Genomic DNA, 15,736 nt, shown 5'->3' with positions numbered 1-15,736 from the left:
TTTGCAGAAACAAAAGTTCTGTGATTTCTGTGCATCGATGTGAAATATACATGGGCAAAGCTATAAATTGTAACCCTAAAAATACTAATGCTACTAGTTAGATGCTTAATGACTCTGGGATTTACTTGATATACATTCATTATCTTTTCTCCAGAGCTCTGAAGAACTGCAACTTTCAGTGGCCCACATCAAGCAAATTATTGGGATTTTAAGGGACTTCATACGCTCTCCTGAGCAGAGAGTGATGGCTTCTACCATATCCAAGTTGAAAATGGATTTAGACTTTGACAGCACTTCAATCAATCAAATTCATCTGGTGCTGTTTGGATTTCAGGATGCGGTGAGTCCCTTGCCTAGCACAGGAGGAGAGGAATTCTTCCTGGACAGCTTCTCCACTCTTCCTCACTCCTCTTCCTTTTTACTCTGCTCATGCGGAACAGCCATTTTCTGTCCCAGTTCCTCAGAAGCTCCCATGCTTGCTGGGAAAGTGGGAGGATGTGGGCAGTATGAAATAGACAAAGCCCTGATTGATGATTGATCGTATGGAAGTCTAAGAAAAGACTAAAAGTGTCTGAAGGTCAGGTTTTGCCTGGTGACCTGTGGATCACCAGTGCTGAAAGTTCCCTTGCTCTAGGAGGAAGCCTGGGGTGTAGCCATGGGCACTAGACAGGCTCTTCAGAGGGGCTGTCCTGTGGCTGGACACAGAGCTTCAGGTGGGCACTCCCAGGTAGGCCTTGAAGCCAAGGGTGGTGGTGCTTGAAGGGCTGCCCATGCACTCTCCGCACGCTCTAATGTTTGTTCTGGAGCCTACGTTTATTTGCTGTTCTACCTCTCCTTGGACTGTAGAGGGGCTTCAGTGTCACTCTGGGTATGGTTTGAAAGCTCTAGCCTGAAACTGTCAAATCTGTTGTGTAGACTTTCAAAGGTGTGCGGTTTTAGTGACTCATGCAGTTGTTACTTATGAAAAACAAAATTCTCTTTCCTAAGGTGTAAGCAAATGTTGTTTGCTGCTGCTTTTACTTGCTTATTTATTTATAGGTGAACAAAGTATTAAGAAATCATTTAATAAGGCCCCACTGGATGTTTGCAATGGATAACATAATTCGCCGTGCAGTCCAAGCAGCAGTCACAATTCTTATTCCAGGTAAATCAAAGCAGCTGAAAATAATCTTTTTTTAAAAAGAAGATTCGCATATCAAAGAGTTATAGCAAATGGAACAGTTTAGGTGCTTAATCTGTCAGCATGCCATTAACCGCATCCCATGTGCCACTACATCAAAGGCACAGGGTCATAATGTTGTACAGAAAGAAGTGTTGATCTGGAGGATTAATGCTCTACTTGCAGTACAAAAGCACATAATGAGGAGATAACCAGTGGTTCTGCACCACCAGTGTGGTTCAACCATGACAAAAAAAGGCAAGCTAAATTCAGTCCAAGGTGGAGCTTTTCTAGTAAGAAAGAAAACGACTCTGTACAGTATTTTAATGAAATCCACGGTGGGTAACACTGCACAGGTCTGGTTATGTGTTCTGAAAGATGATTACTGAGCTGTGGAACAGATGCAGAGAAGGGAGTGCATTAATATTAGGAGGAGTATGATTTTGGCCTACGGATGGATAGTAGGAAAAATCACCACCACCGAGGAGGAGGAGGATAAATGACTAAGAACTGTCTAGGAATAAGTCCAACTTGGAAATTTGCAAGTCATTTTATAACTCTTTGAAGTGCTGAGCACTCCTTCCAGTATGAGAATATCCTGAGAGCACTTAGTGATGGTGAACCCTTTTAGTCCACAGTTGCTTTGGCTTTCAAGCCAAATTGGCCAAATTTTTTAGGACTGACTTTGTAGGAGAAGAATGCCAGCTATTCTTTGGTGGGAAGGGTGGACACCTGCAGCAAGTTCTGAGAGAACTGGGGTTAAAAATGCTACCTGGAAAAGAGGAAGGCTTCGCAAACTCTTTGGTCCAGGGCATTAGGGGAAAACAAGGTGGTGGGTTTTTTTTTTCTTTTCTTTTTTTAAAAAAGCAACCTTTCTCATTAATACATTTTATTACCTATCCTATAATTCACTTAATCACAAATGTATTTGTCATCTCTACAGCTGTAATCTATAGCTACTTACCTCTACTGGTACGCTACAGCTGAGCTATTACAGTGCCACTCATTTTCAGAATTGATGCCAGAGAATCTGTGGTCCAGCTAGCATGAGGCTTTGCTATTCCCCTGCTCAGTACTGTAAGAAAGCCAATCGTGCAAACAGTCCACTTCCTCAGCTGAAGCTCCCCCACCCGCATAATAAGAACAAACTGTAGTAGCTCTGAAGACAGAGTTGTCCAAAAAAATTCTTATTCTTACACTGTTTCATTTTACCAGAGCTTCGAGCTCACTTTGAGCCAGCATCAGAACCCGAAGGTGGGGACAAGGACGGTGACGAAGTAGAAGACAGTTACCAGCCCACTGAACAAAATGAGGCTGAGGATCCCACCATGACGTCTGGAGTCAGCACCCTTAGTTCTGTGGTGTCACATGAGGCTCAGCAGCAGCTTAGCCTGGAGTTGGGCAGACTTAAACAGGAGACCTTAAGGTAACCCTCCTATAAAGACCATGGATTTATTTTCAGGCAGTCTTTGAAAAGCTCTCAGACGCTGCTTTCTACAGTGAGATGTACATACATAACAAATATTGCTCACCTGGTATGACTGCCTCGTGATAAAACAGACCTCCCGGGAACACAAATGGATTCAGAATACGCTGGCAGCACCGGTATGACAACTCAACAGCCTTCAGTACAACTTTTGTTTCTGTGTAATTCATTTTTTAATTGCAGAATGTCACGTTGGATTTCTACTGTTAAGTAATTAGGCTTGCGCAACTCTGCTGGTTTCCTTCCTACGTCCTCAGCTCCTTGGATGCCACCTGGACCCAGTGGCAGTGTTCTCAAAGCTGCTCCTGCAAGGAAAGGCCAGAGCAGCTCTGTCCTGGCCCATGGGAAAGGCTGCCTGCTAATTAGCACAAGCAGAGCTCAGCAGAGCCCCTGTCCTATTTCTCATGGGTTACATTTGTAGGCTGCTGCCAGTGTGTTAACAGCTGAAGGTCCTGTTCTTCTTTATGGATGTGATGTAAATCTGTGGTCAGAAAGTCCCTGGTAAAACATCAGGGTTATAGTGTTCAGCAGTAAATTGCAGTGTAAAGGCAGCAACTCTGCCCAGGGAGGCTGCAGAACAATAGGAACAGAATTTACAAGCTATTTACTAAATTTTGCAAAGACGAAAGCCTTAAAGTGCTACCATTAAGCTGAGTCTCAGACAACCAAAATGAAACCTGTAAGCCATAAAATATGTTACTGAAGAGAGTATCTCTCAAGTGTCTCTGTCCTTTGGTAGTCATTAGAAATGATAAGTATTTTTTTCAGCTAGACTTATTCTCAGTATGGTTGTTTGATCTCTCTCATATGCTGACAGGCTTTTGGAAAACCTAGTTCAGAAGGAGAAAGAGTATCAGACCCTCTTACGACAATCTTTGGAGCAAAAAACTCAGGAATTACGCTTGCTTCGATTAAAACTTAAACCAGAAGGTATGAAGAGATCCTGCATACTTTGACAGTTGCACACAAATGGATTGCATCGGTATTTGTTTATTTGAATTGGCTCACGGTAACTTAAAAGACCGTCTATTTTAAGCTTCAGTAGTTTGAAAAACCATCACTTTTGCCCTAGTTTTGAGGTGTATTAACCTATGCTTTTGTTTTCTATTAAAGACTCTCAACAGTCTGCAGCAACTTCTAGAAAGAATGCAGACCCTGAGCTCATGAACTGGCTGAAACAACAAGGAGCAGACTTGGATGCAATTAAGAGGGTAAAAAAAAAAAAAAATCACCTTTTAAAAAAAAGGTCATTGTAGTCACAATTAGCAGTTTGGTTTCAAAGAAGAAACATTAATTTAGGAATAAATTTGCCTTTCAGTTTGCTGAAGAAGAATATACACTAAGTTCTGTCCTTAATGATATCACTAAAGATGATCTGCGGAGTCTTCAACTGCGGTAAGAAAGTACTTCCTAGTTCATTGTTAAGGGCTTAAAATTAAAGTAATTTGTAAAAAAAACTTTTTCAAAAGTTAGGTTATTCAACTAGGTCAGTGGCAATGGCTGTGAATTTCATCTCCGATTTTCCGTTAAAGTTTTTCACATCTTAACCGATGCAGCATAACAACTACACCTAGGGTGCTTCAAGCCATCTAAGTTTTGGCATTTATCAGCGTTGGGAACTATTTCTGCACCGTTCAGGATGACATAATCATACGGCAAATAGGCATAAAGAAAGAACTTATTTTTCCTACCTGTTGATTCAAGTCCTTTCATCATCATTCTGTTAACCCCTGGCTGAGCTACAAGAAGTTGTTTTAGCCATAACCTTAAAGTGTAGTGTTTTCTATGTACTGCCGTAATTGGTATATCCTTGGGATCTCTAGATTTTACTTCTTGCTCACTTTAAAGTAATGGAGATGAGGGAGTTTTCCCTAAACTGTTCTCCATTCTTCTTCATACAGGGGTGGTCTTCTCTGCAGGATTTGGAATGCAATATTAAACCACCGACAAACATCTGGCAAGACCTCAGTGCAGAAGATTAAAGCTTCGGAAGGAGAATGTGCAATGGGAGTAAGCAAATGAAAGATACATTCCTAACACTTAAATTATTAGATGTATATATGTATGTACAGTGGCCTTGCAGGTTTTGCACAATTATGTAGCTTGTTTGACCATCAGTGTAATACACAGTGACTACTAACAGCTTTTAAGTCGGTGTCAATGCACTTGAATTATTTATGACAGAGTAATGCAGAAGTCAAATGCCTATCAATGTCATATAAAGCATTAGCCAAGGAAAAAAAACCTTTTCTGCAAACAGGTACCACACACCTGGATTGGCTTTAGCATTGTGAAAACTGTGAACTTAAAATGTGTTACAGTTCTGCTGGCTGATGGTTTGAGCAGGGAGAGGATACGCTAGCGCATACGTCACCTCTTCATAGATGAATGTATATAGCGTTTTGTATTAAAGCTACTCTCACTGAACTACTAAGAAAAGCCTGGTGTGATGTTTTCATTCAGTAACTTTTCTGCAGCAAAAACATAGCATCTAAATGGCTTTTTTTTGGTGGTTTTTTTTTTTTTTGGAAAGTGGTTCATCAAGAAACAAAGCAAACAGACCACCAGATAAATGTTGTTAAAGTTTAATATTTTTTTACACTGTACATAACACATACAGCAATCCAAAGAAAAGTCAGTAAATAGAACAATTTAAATAAACCGCTGCTTTCTCTTAGTTTAGCTCCTTCTGCAAAAACATTCAGCATGTTTAAGAAAATCCATACTGAGACAGATTTCGCTACACATTTCCTCTTTTGAAAGAGCTTTTAAATAAGCTTAATGACCAGAAATAAACCTTATAATTCCTGTAAATGCATTCACTTATTCATAAGAATAAGTTATGCTGACAAAAAGGCCTTTAGCTGACAGACTTGTACCTTATCCACTGGTTTGGGCCACGGACTTCAAAGGGTGGCTCATTGAAGTAGATGTGGTTACCTAGTTCTTCCAGTGGTGGCTCGGGGTCAGTGGTAGCAAACTGAGCAGCTTCCTCAATCTCCTTCCTTACTGCCACATCAATTTCCTGAACCAAAAATGGATGCTTATTAGAAGACAGCTCCAAAAAAGCACCATAATTTTGAATTTAAACATGATTAAGTATTGGTCAGAATTAGTGGTAACACTGCTGAGTTACACTCAGCACCCAAAAGCAAAACACCTTTCCAGCGGAATGCAATTTCATTAGTTGGTCTGCAACGCAACTTCACTAATAAAAGTGATGTTAACACAAACTTTAAAGAACTTCAAAGAACAAGTGATGCACGCTGTCCTATGATGTGCTTTTCAGAGATCATTAGTGTGTGAATGCTCAAGAGCTTTCTTAAATAGCAACTAAAAGCCATACCTTTAATTCTTCAATGCTGGCAAGGTTATTGTTGACCATTCTGTCCTTCAGCAGAGTAATGGGATCACTTTTGCTTCTCACTTCTTGAATTTCTTCTCTAGTACGATAGCTAGGAGCAAGACAAGCAAAGACATGAACCTCTTCAGGGGTATCCTTGAAGAGAGGTGAGGTTCTGGACACAGCTCACTTTTAGAAAAAGGTGTGACCAAAGAATTGTCAGGAATGCAATGAAGATACAGCGACATTCATCACTCAAGGGGTGGCAGAGCTACATCTAGAACACTTCTTAGATCTGTAAGCGGCAACAGAGCGGAAGTAGCTCCAGACTCGAGCATAACGTAGGCAGGGAAAGGGGAGCAATCCCAGCCTGAGACAGTTACTACCAGGGGCCACATAGGCTCCTTCCCATCTCCCCTAAGGGAGGGGCTAAATAACTTGCTGCGTGCTTCCAATTCACCACAAGTTTCCAACGAAAATGTCGGAAAGTTGTATCCCACTGTAGTGGGATACACCCCTACTTCATTTAGGTAAATTCAGTTGGCGCAATGCCTGAGTCTTTTTGACACCTGTGTACTTGTATTTTTAAGAAGTGTTCTGCTTGACTGGACAGTCCAAACTGTTCCAAACTATTTAGATTACAGGGTTTTAAATACTCTGAAAACCCTGGAAAAGCAGGCTGCTTTTCAGTCAAAGCTTAATTAGAACACACCATAAAGTCACACTGAAAGCAGAATTCATTAATAGCAAGCACAGAAGTTTAACTGACTTTGTGCTTGTTCTAAAACTAAAGCTCTTAATACTGCAAGTAAAACAAGTACATTACAAGGCCACGGATTACCAACTGAGCAATGAGATGAGTGATCAGACTGCTCATAGCAGTTTCATCATAACCTTTCTATGCACTTCACAATGGATTTAAACACTGAGTCCACGACAGTTTCAGGATTTTGACCATCAATACTTATTTGTTTTCAGTGAATGCCAAGAAAGAATGTCACAGACCTTATCCCAGGGTCACTCATACTGTGGCCATGGTAACGGTATGTCTGTAACTCCATCAGAATAGGACCCTTAAAAAGAAAAAAACAATAGAGAGTGTTACCACCTTGAGTGACCAATTTGTTGTTATAGCAGCAAGTAGTTGCTACGGGTGAATTGCAGCAGTGATGAATGCTTTTAATTCAACATTTTTTCTCAGTTTAATTTACATAACATTATCACAACTAGTAAAATGAAACTTAACTCTTTTCAAATGAAAGCGTATGTTGATATTTTAAGCATTTATTCTCATGTTCTTATTGGGCAGCATTAAACAATTTCCTCCCTTCCAATGTCATTCCACCACTACTCAGGCTATTTCAAATTGCCTGTTGTTTCACCGTAAGATTGTAACTCACAGAACCTTATTCTTCTGTATGAACCTTTTTCTTTTTCTGTTGTACATTCCCAGCACAAACATTATTTCACCAAATACTAAAAATCTTCAGAACCAGTGAACCCATACTTGGGTGACAGACACTAACGCTGACTCACAAAACTTTTACTTCACTTTCCATTTGTTGTAAATATAGAATGATTACTACTTTCCTTGATGCTTCCCCCAATTAATCCCTTCACAAAGAACACAACTGCCTGACAGTCAGAACACCTTTCACAACAGAATTTAATTGGGGTAGAAATGAGGAAAAAGATGACAGAGTATCAGGATATATATTTTTTTTTAAATGCTTGGTTGATACCAATTGCATGTTAATAAATTCTCACGAAATTGAAGAACCACTCAATTGCTTACAGGTTCAATACTGTGGAGAAAAAAGGAAATAAAGATCAAATAAAGTTTCAACAGTGACTGGAGAAAACGGGCTAGATGACGAACTTTTTATGCAGCAATAATCTGACTAAGAATTTCACCTATGGAAAAGGAATGATGATTACAGACTTACTTTTCCAGCTCTACAGTACTCAGCTGCAAACTTTGTTGCTTCTCGAACACAGAGAACATCCATGCCATCCACCTGATAAATAGAAACTACAAGTTGAGGCAAAAAAAATGCCAAACTCCAAATTTCCAATTCCAGTACTTCCACAAGTGCAACAGGAATTCAGTTTCAAATTTTCCTCTATTTAAAAAAATATTGTTTATAGATATATTTATAAATAAAAGAAATACATACATATGTATGTATTGTGCAGGTGTGTGCACGCACACACCCCCCTTCCGCCCTCCCCTCCACCCCCCCCAAAAAAAGCTGGGGTTGTACTCACCCTGAGCCCTGGAATGAAGTCTCCTCTTTTGTAGTAGTCAGTACTGGCTGCAGCTCTTTCAACTGAAGTTCCCATTCCATAGCGATTGTTCTCACAGATAAAAATACAAGGCAACTTCCATAAGGCAGCCATATTGTACGTTTCAAATATCTGGCCCTGAAAGAAAAAGAGCAAGTTACATCTAGACAAGGAACTCAGCCTTCAAGCATTAGGCTCTACTGAAAATCATTCCGTTGCAGAGGTCTAGCTCGGAAAAATCTTAATACTGAAAGCGATCTAAAACCAGCCACTTGCTGCAGTTCGGCAGAAATAAAAGAGAAGCTACACTATATAAGGTAACTTTCATCTCAACTAATAGCTTAGAGAACTTAATTTTTAAACCTATTTCAGTGTCTGTGTTAAGGTAGTAGAAAACCTTCCACTTTAACTGAAGTATTTCAGCAACAGTCATAAAAAACTCCACAATTTATTAATCTGGCAGGACACTGCTACAGCAAAGTAAAAGAAAAGTTGGGCCACAGTGACTGCGTCAGCCTTGCCACTCTAAGTCAGACAGGGAAAACCAAGAACTGAGATATACATCTGTGTTTTGAAAGTGGGAAATTATATCAACAGTACACTCTAAACCACCAATTTCTTATATGGCTTAATGTCTCTGCTGATAACATGAAAACACGGGCTGGAATGTCAATAGTAAGTGGCTCTGCGAGATGCTCTGTCCTCTCGTCTGTCTTCAGAAATTAAGTTACATGTTTCTCCCTATTCAGCAGCACTGTCATCTTCACTACTATCATTCAGAGCTCTCCTTACAGCACAGAGACTTCAGGATGTCACACTTAGGTGAGCCATGCGCAACTGGGAAGAGGATAACAAGAGTAACTGGAAACCCCTCCTCCCATGACTCACACAGTGTTCAAATAATTAACCATTAGCCCCACTCACGCCCTCAGTATCTAGAGCACTCCAGGAGGGAAGGAGCTGAGAAGCTTCCCCTCCGCTCCAGTGACAAGGGCAGAGTTCAAAATGGTAGTGGGGAAGGACAGAGACAGATCCAAAACATGACAAAAAAATCCAAGCACATGCTACATTCCTGATACATAAAAGCATCTAGCAATTAACTTCTTAACTGTTCATCTGAACCACTCCTCTGAAGACTATACAGTACTTGAAACACACCCCTACTCAAATGCCTAAGACAACACAAATAAGATGTGCCAGTGTCCAAAATTTGCAAGATGCCTGGCCACCTACATGAAGCTGGTCTCAGTGAACAAAACTTCACAACAAAAGCCCTAAGAAAAACTGCAGTGGACTGTAGGACAGAGGGCGTGCATTGTCTTCTCTCTCCAGGATTGCTTTTTCAGTAGCTGTGGACTCCTTTAATAAAACATCCTTGCAGCAGAAAGCCCAACACAGGAATCTCGGCATAAATTCCAAGTCGGACGTTGCCTGGGTTGCAGGTACTACACCGACAGGGTGAAAGGTGCTCTCCCACTACTTGGTGGAAAGGCAGAGCTCACAGTCCACAGAAGGGAAATTGATGACCCACAGTCACACTCCTCCTCACAGAGCCACATCAGACAAAGCTCATTTACCTGATTGGCTGCACCATCCCCATATAACGTCAAACAGACTTCGTTTTTACCGAAGTATTTACAGGCCAGTGCAATCCCAGCTCCCAGAGGAACCTATCACAGAGTACAGGACAAACCAAACTTTTAGCATAAAGTTTAGAGGAGTTGGAGATAGACAGCTTGTGAACTGTAAAGAGACATTAACACTGTTAAGAGATCTGCTCAATAAACAAGTTGCTAACAACCCACTTCCATTTGTTCCAATTTGTATTACACCCAAAATATAAACATTAACTATATTCTCAATTTGATTCATTTTTGCTACAGTTTGCAAAACGGTGAGCAAAGCAGAATAAAGACATAACACATTTAATAGCCACAGAGCAATGGTATATGCATACAGGTTCACACAACAAAAACAAGAGGAAACACTGGCACAGGACACGAGCCAAATTCAACTTGTGCTTTAAAGTAGCAGTCATGTATGTACCTGAGCACCAACAATACCATTGCCACCATAGAAGTTTTTGGTATACATATGCATTGATCCTCCTTTTCCCTTCACACATCCTCCTTTTCGACCTGAAACATGAAAAACAAGCAATTTATTTTTTTGAGGAAAAACACTATGCAAATGGGAACATCTAATTCAATTCCTAAAGATAATAACACTAAAACCATGCTGTTGTCATTAGATCTATGTGGAGTTAAGATACAATGGCCTCTCCCCACAAAGTTTACCGTTCAACATATCACAAAACAAATACGAGAAGGGGAAAAAAAGAGAATGATAATGAAAACACAATTCAGGAAATGCAGAGTGAGATTAAAAAGAAATGTTAAAACCAACCAAGAAGTTTCAGTGTCCTACTATAAAAAAGCACTTTCTGATTTTTTTTTTTTTCTTTTTTTTAAATAGCCAACATGGTCTATATTTCTCATATATGTAATCTGTAAGAAGTAGGGTATACAGTCCTTATTACTTTTGGCTTCTGCAAGAAAGATATGAACACTGTTCCAAATTAGTTGCATTAATCTATACTTGTCTTCCCTGTGACAAAAACCAGAAGTAAAAATTACAGATAAGACATTTAAAAAAAAACCCCAAACCACCACCAACTCCCCACCCCGCCCCAGGATAAACATCAAAAGGTCACCTAGCCCAGCTTTATTCCAGCTGTAGTTTGAAGATAACCAGTGGTCCATGAAGCATTACAACAAACCCTATTTAAACAAGCTCATCTAAGAACACAGAATTTCTCATTAGCCCACTCCATTTCTTATTCTGTCTTGTTACTAACCACAGAGGCTTCTATTTTATTTCTAATAAGCACAGTTTCTTTGGTGTTGATTTTAGAAGCTGAATGCTGGATCTCTTTCTGGAATTTGTACTTCCCTTTCCTACTTAATAGTGGATCATTTTTATTATTGGTCTTTCCCGTACCTTTCGTATGTTTATGAACTAGTTTCATGTGAGCTTTAATCGGAAGACTATTTTCCTTAAGTGTACTTAAACTTCAGAACTTCAGTAATCTCCCTCCACTTTTTGTACAATCCTGTCTTGCATTTTAGCTACGAACTCCTGATTGACCAATGTAACTTTTTGCTACACTTTCTACTTTTCTTAGAACAATCTGCACTGACGTCCACAAAATCATTTCTCAGGGAATCATCAATTCTCCTGAAAGGTCCTTTTCTATAATTTGCTTCCTGTAGGATCTTATCTGCTTATTTTGGGTGACTTGCCTTCTGCTCCTCCAAAGACTTTTTAATTCTGTCATTTCCTAGTCATTGTAACTCAGGCTGTCTTTCAGTTTGCCATTTTCAGTCAAGATTTTTGTTTGCAAGAATCAGCTCTAGCAGCACTCCTCTCTAGAAACTTGCCACAAGCGTCATTTCTTGGAACAATAGTCCAACTGCGGCTGCTCTTTCGCAATTAAAAGAACCCCACTAAACCAAAGCATAATGCTATAGAAGATGATGTGTGTCATGAAAAGAAATAAAGGAAAAAAACACCACATCGTCACTGATATTTGTAGTTTCAGAGCCAATAGTAGACTTCAGTCATGACAATCTCCTCATTTACTTTCTCTCTTATCAGTAGCCAGTGACACTTGGCAAGTCAATCATCCACTAGATTCTGGGCTTCCGTGCATGTTATTAATATGCATTCTTAACACACATGTACATTCTTAGTATACAAAACCATATCTCTTCTCTACCTCCCAAATGTGCTTTCCTGTATTAAGGTTTCAAGTGTGCAAATTCTCAGATCAAGTCTTTATTATATCAACGATTCATAAAGCCCTTCAAACCCCTTGTTCATTTTTCACTTCTGGCAACCGTTCACAGATTCCTAAGAGGTCAGCAGGCTGATCCTCTCTTCTCTTCCCTGTTCCACCTATGACGCTACTGTGAATAACCATCTCTCCTTTCTGCAAAATCTTAGATCTGTCTAGATGACCATTTAATATTCTTGTTACAGTCAAATCTTCCCAAACCATTCAGTTTATCATTACAGGCAGTGTTTGCCAGTCTTCCTAAGACTTCAGCAGCCTAATTCTGAAAATCCACGTCTGTCTCCTAGGGAGGGTAATGCCCTGTCCTATGGAGAATAAACGTCTACCACCAGCAAGTTCCATTTAAATAAGCTGCTGCAGCACAACAAATACAGCATATGGTACCAAGAAAAATTTTTTGAATTTGTGCTTTAGAAGTACCAGCACTTAAATATTCCTTATGTTTTATATTAAAAAGTGGTTGCATTATAAAATTATAAAATTGATTTATTCTGCTATGTCACTAAACTGCTTCTGAAGTATATTTTGTGCATCAACATCATTTTGAATTTGAATAAAAAATTCTGACACAAGTACAGCAACACGTGAATCCTCATTTTACTTAGCACAAACCTGTAAGTTCAGCAAGAATTTCTCGAACAGGCACTCCTCGTGCATAGGTAAAGCCATGAGCTCTGTAAGCTGTTATCACATGGTCTGTAGGCTTTATGGCAACTTCGAGCCCCACACAGCAAGCCTCCTGTTACAAAGGAAAATTAAGCTTAGCAATGAAGAAAAGCACACAACTTCCACAGTCAGTGGTGTGGCAAGGGCTACCTATCATCCCCCATACATCAAATATCAGCAGAAAACGGGAAGACCACAGATACAGGAGACTGCCTTAAATCCCAAGGGGCGGCAGGCCTGGAGTTACAACAACCTTGGGCTCTAAATTCCAACCTGACTGTGACTAACAAAAGCAGACAGGAGGGGAACTAGAAGCTGCAAAAATCTGCGGACTTTTTCCACACCCATCTCCCAAATGAAGTATATAAACAATTGCAACTCAAAAATGGCGGGGGGAATGGTCAGACAGCAAAGTTTCACTAAGTTAATGAAGTTCCTTCTCCTGGTTGTTGCTTTTCAGTGGGCACATGATCTATCAGACACAAGAACAAAAACCAGCAATGAAGCTTGAGAAGGAGGATGTGGGCCTCCGAAGATGCTGAATTTAATATGCTGCAGTTGCTCATTCCTCACATTCAGCTGATCTTCAGCTGCACCTTGCCTTCTCTCTCTTCCTATTGCTGTCCCAAGATCTCAGGGATTCCCCTGTGTGCTAAGACATTGTTTTTAAAGCAATAATGAACTAAATCATGGATCCAGTTACAACTTCAGACATTGTACATAGATATCCAGTTCTAGATTTACTCTCCACTCCATTCAAATCCCTACATTAAGTGAGGTAAGACTATATAAAACCTCTTGGAAAAAAATTTCTTACCTGACCATCATATAAGTGGCAGAAACCACGAATAATCTTCTGCTTATACAGCTGGTCAGACTTCAGCTCCATGCGTCGTATGGTCTGCATTGTCTTGTAGTAATGGAGCCCCTCCTCTCGAGTCATCACTGCTGTGGTACTAGGGCCTTCTTCCAGACGATGGAGGTCACATTTCTGCAAAGTTGAACAAGGAGTCATTTCTTGAAAGTAATTCATCCTATTTATGAATATCACTTAATTTTTTTTTATGATGATTCAAATTCAGATTTTAATATCTTTTAAAAAAGAAAGCCAGCAAAATCTAAATTCGTAGGTCAAAATAACTGTAAAGTTTGTGCGCTATTTCCAAATTCAGGGAAATAAAAGCTTTACTTTTAATAAAGACAGATTTCCACTCATTAAATGAAGCCTTGCAGTTCCTACTAGCAGTAGATCAACTAAAGTCCTCACAAAATACTGGAAAAGCACATTTCCATGGTTGTTGCATGCCAAATACTTGGTAAGAGCTACAGAGGCTTAGTGAAGAGACATGAAAGATAGAGAGTTTCCTTTGTGAAACAGTTTGTAAGACCTGGTCCTAAGACTGGACTTCACCACTTCTAACGAGCAATTATAAACCACTGCTGCTCCAGCCACCCTGCCAGTCACACCACCATGTGTACAGTACAACTTCCTTCCCAAGCCATGAACTCTATAATAGAGTTCCACAGAGGACTGATTTTAGGTATCCGTACAAAACAAAAATAAACAAAAAACCAAAATCAGTCAAGTTCAGTGGAACAGACCAAACCAATTACTCTGTCAGTGCAGATTAAATGGCCAAAATACTGCTATACAGATTAAGGACAGTTTATATTAAAGCAAAGTCTCTCCAGAGCAAATCCACTGACACCTAGATGAATTTGATACGACACACATGCACACTGCTCTTAAGACAGCTCTGCTTTAGAGTTCACATAACAATAGAAACTTAGGAGTCTTGCAATCAACACAGGACCAAACATTAAACCTTGTATCTACTCATAAAAGACTTTTAATATAAACATATTTTCCCTCCCTTCTGCCTGTGAAACAATTTTTAATACTTTACAGGCACGGACAAACAGGGAGTGGGTAACAGGAAAACTAAATCATTTCTTTCAGAGTTTCTTTTATCAATTCCTGAATGAAAAGCCAGCACAAAAGCTACTGCCAATGGAAGCATCGTTTTTTCCTAAGACCTAGACACTGTGGAAAGCTGACAGAATATAACGCACATTTTTTGAGCAGAACCAAGTCAAGCATTAAAAAGGATGCCATATTTTTTCCTCCAAAATCCATATGGGCCTCAACCAGCTGCGCATCTGGGATACAGCACCCATGACTCCATAAACAAAAGGGAGATGGAAAGAAGGGTAGGCAGCAAACACCAGCTATTTGTTTTAAAAGCATTAAGGAAACATTAAGACTCTTCCCCTCAGAACAGATAAGGTTCTTTAACTCCTTTGTGACTCCATTCTCACAGTTGCATTGCAGTATCACTGCTGCAAAGAATCACAACTTCACATTAAGAAACAAGTAACATTACTACATACTGCCAGGCACAGCACTTCCAGCTGCATTTAGAAATCAGGCCAGATAGTGAGGGGTTTGGTTCTGGAAATTCAAACAGTAATTTTCTAATTGAAAAGATAAGGGGGCGAGTCCATCATGTCAAGATCTACAACAAGCGCTTACACAGCAATGCCAGTATTAAGTGTTCAGCTTCTTTACCTTAATTTCAAACGTAGCTTCACTTGCAAAGTCTGCATAGTTACGTGATGCTACCATCACTCGAGACGCCTTAAAAAAAAAAAAAAGACAAAACCAAAACATGAGCAATATTTCAATATAATTATCAAGCAAAAGTAGGTGAATTCTCAAATAATTTCTAACAGTACTCCCAAATAGAAATAATTTGTGAATTAAACTCAACAGTGGCATATCCTTATAATACTAGAGAACCTTTATTTTGCACGTATGTGCTAGAAGTCCTTTAAAACCCAGTATTTAAAATTAAGATTAGAAAAAGAGAACAGAATTTTAAATTTGCAATACCCTTGATTATCTAAAATAAAACCAGTAAGTTTCAAAAGACTGTGAAG

General features: G+C 39.6%; 2 protein-coding genes across 2 annotated transcripts in view; one reads left to right on the top strand and one right to left on the bottom strand.

The window, feature by feature from the left end:
• Positions 1-4,667, top strand: part of MAP3K15 (mitogen-activated protein kinase kinase kinase 15) — a 64,217-nt gene extending 59,550 nt beyond the window's left edge. The window contains exons 23-29 of the mRNA XM_009582752.1: positions 155-340; positions 1,039-1,144; positions 2,375-2,585; positions 3,463-3,575; positions 3,759-3,856; positions 3,964-4,040; positions 4,547-4,667. Coding sequence (XP_009581047.1) covers positions 155-340; positions 1,039-1,144; positions 2,375-2,585; positions 3,463-3,575; positions 3,759-3,856; positions 3,964-4,040; positions 4,547-4,667 — 912 coding nt within the window. The remainder of the gene's footprint in view (positions 1-154; positions 341-1,038; positions 1,145-2,374; positions 2,586-3,462; positions 3,576-3,758; positions 3,857-3,963; positions 4,041-4,546) is intronic.
• A 547-nt stretch (positions 4,668-5,214) lies between these two features.
• On the bottom strand, positions 5,215-15,434 carry PDHA1 (pyruvate dehydrogenase (lipoamide) alpha 1; the record flags this gene model as incomplete). Its single annotated transcript, XM_009582751.1, has 10 exons — positions 5,215-5,670; positions 5,992-6,100; positions 6,994-7,061; positions 7,935-8,006; positions 8,257-8,412; positions 9,852-9,944; positions 10,321-10,412; positions 12,743-12,869; positions 13,614-13,787; positions 15,366-15,434. Coding segments are annotated over 10 exons (1,125 nt in total), but the record flags the coding sequence as incomplete, so codon positions are not given.
• Positions 15,435-15,736: the final 302 nt, after the last annotated feature.

Source organism: Fulmarus glacialis, unplaced genomic scaffold (genome assembly GCF_000690835.1).
Source record: "Fulmarus glacialis isolate BGI_N327 unplaced genomic scaffold, ASM69083v1 scaffold8618, whole genome shotgun sequence".
Taxonomy (NCBI): domain Eukaryota; kingdom Metazoa; phylum Chordata; class Aves; order Procellariiformes; family Procellariidae; genus Fulmarus; species Fulmarus glacialis.
The sequence above is the reverse complement of the archived record's forward strand: the minus strand, read 5'-3'. Positions and strand labels throughout refer to the sequence as shown.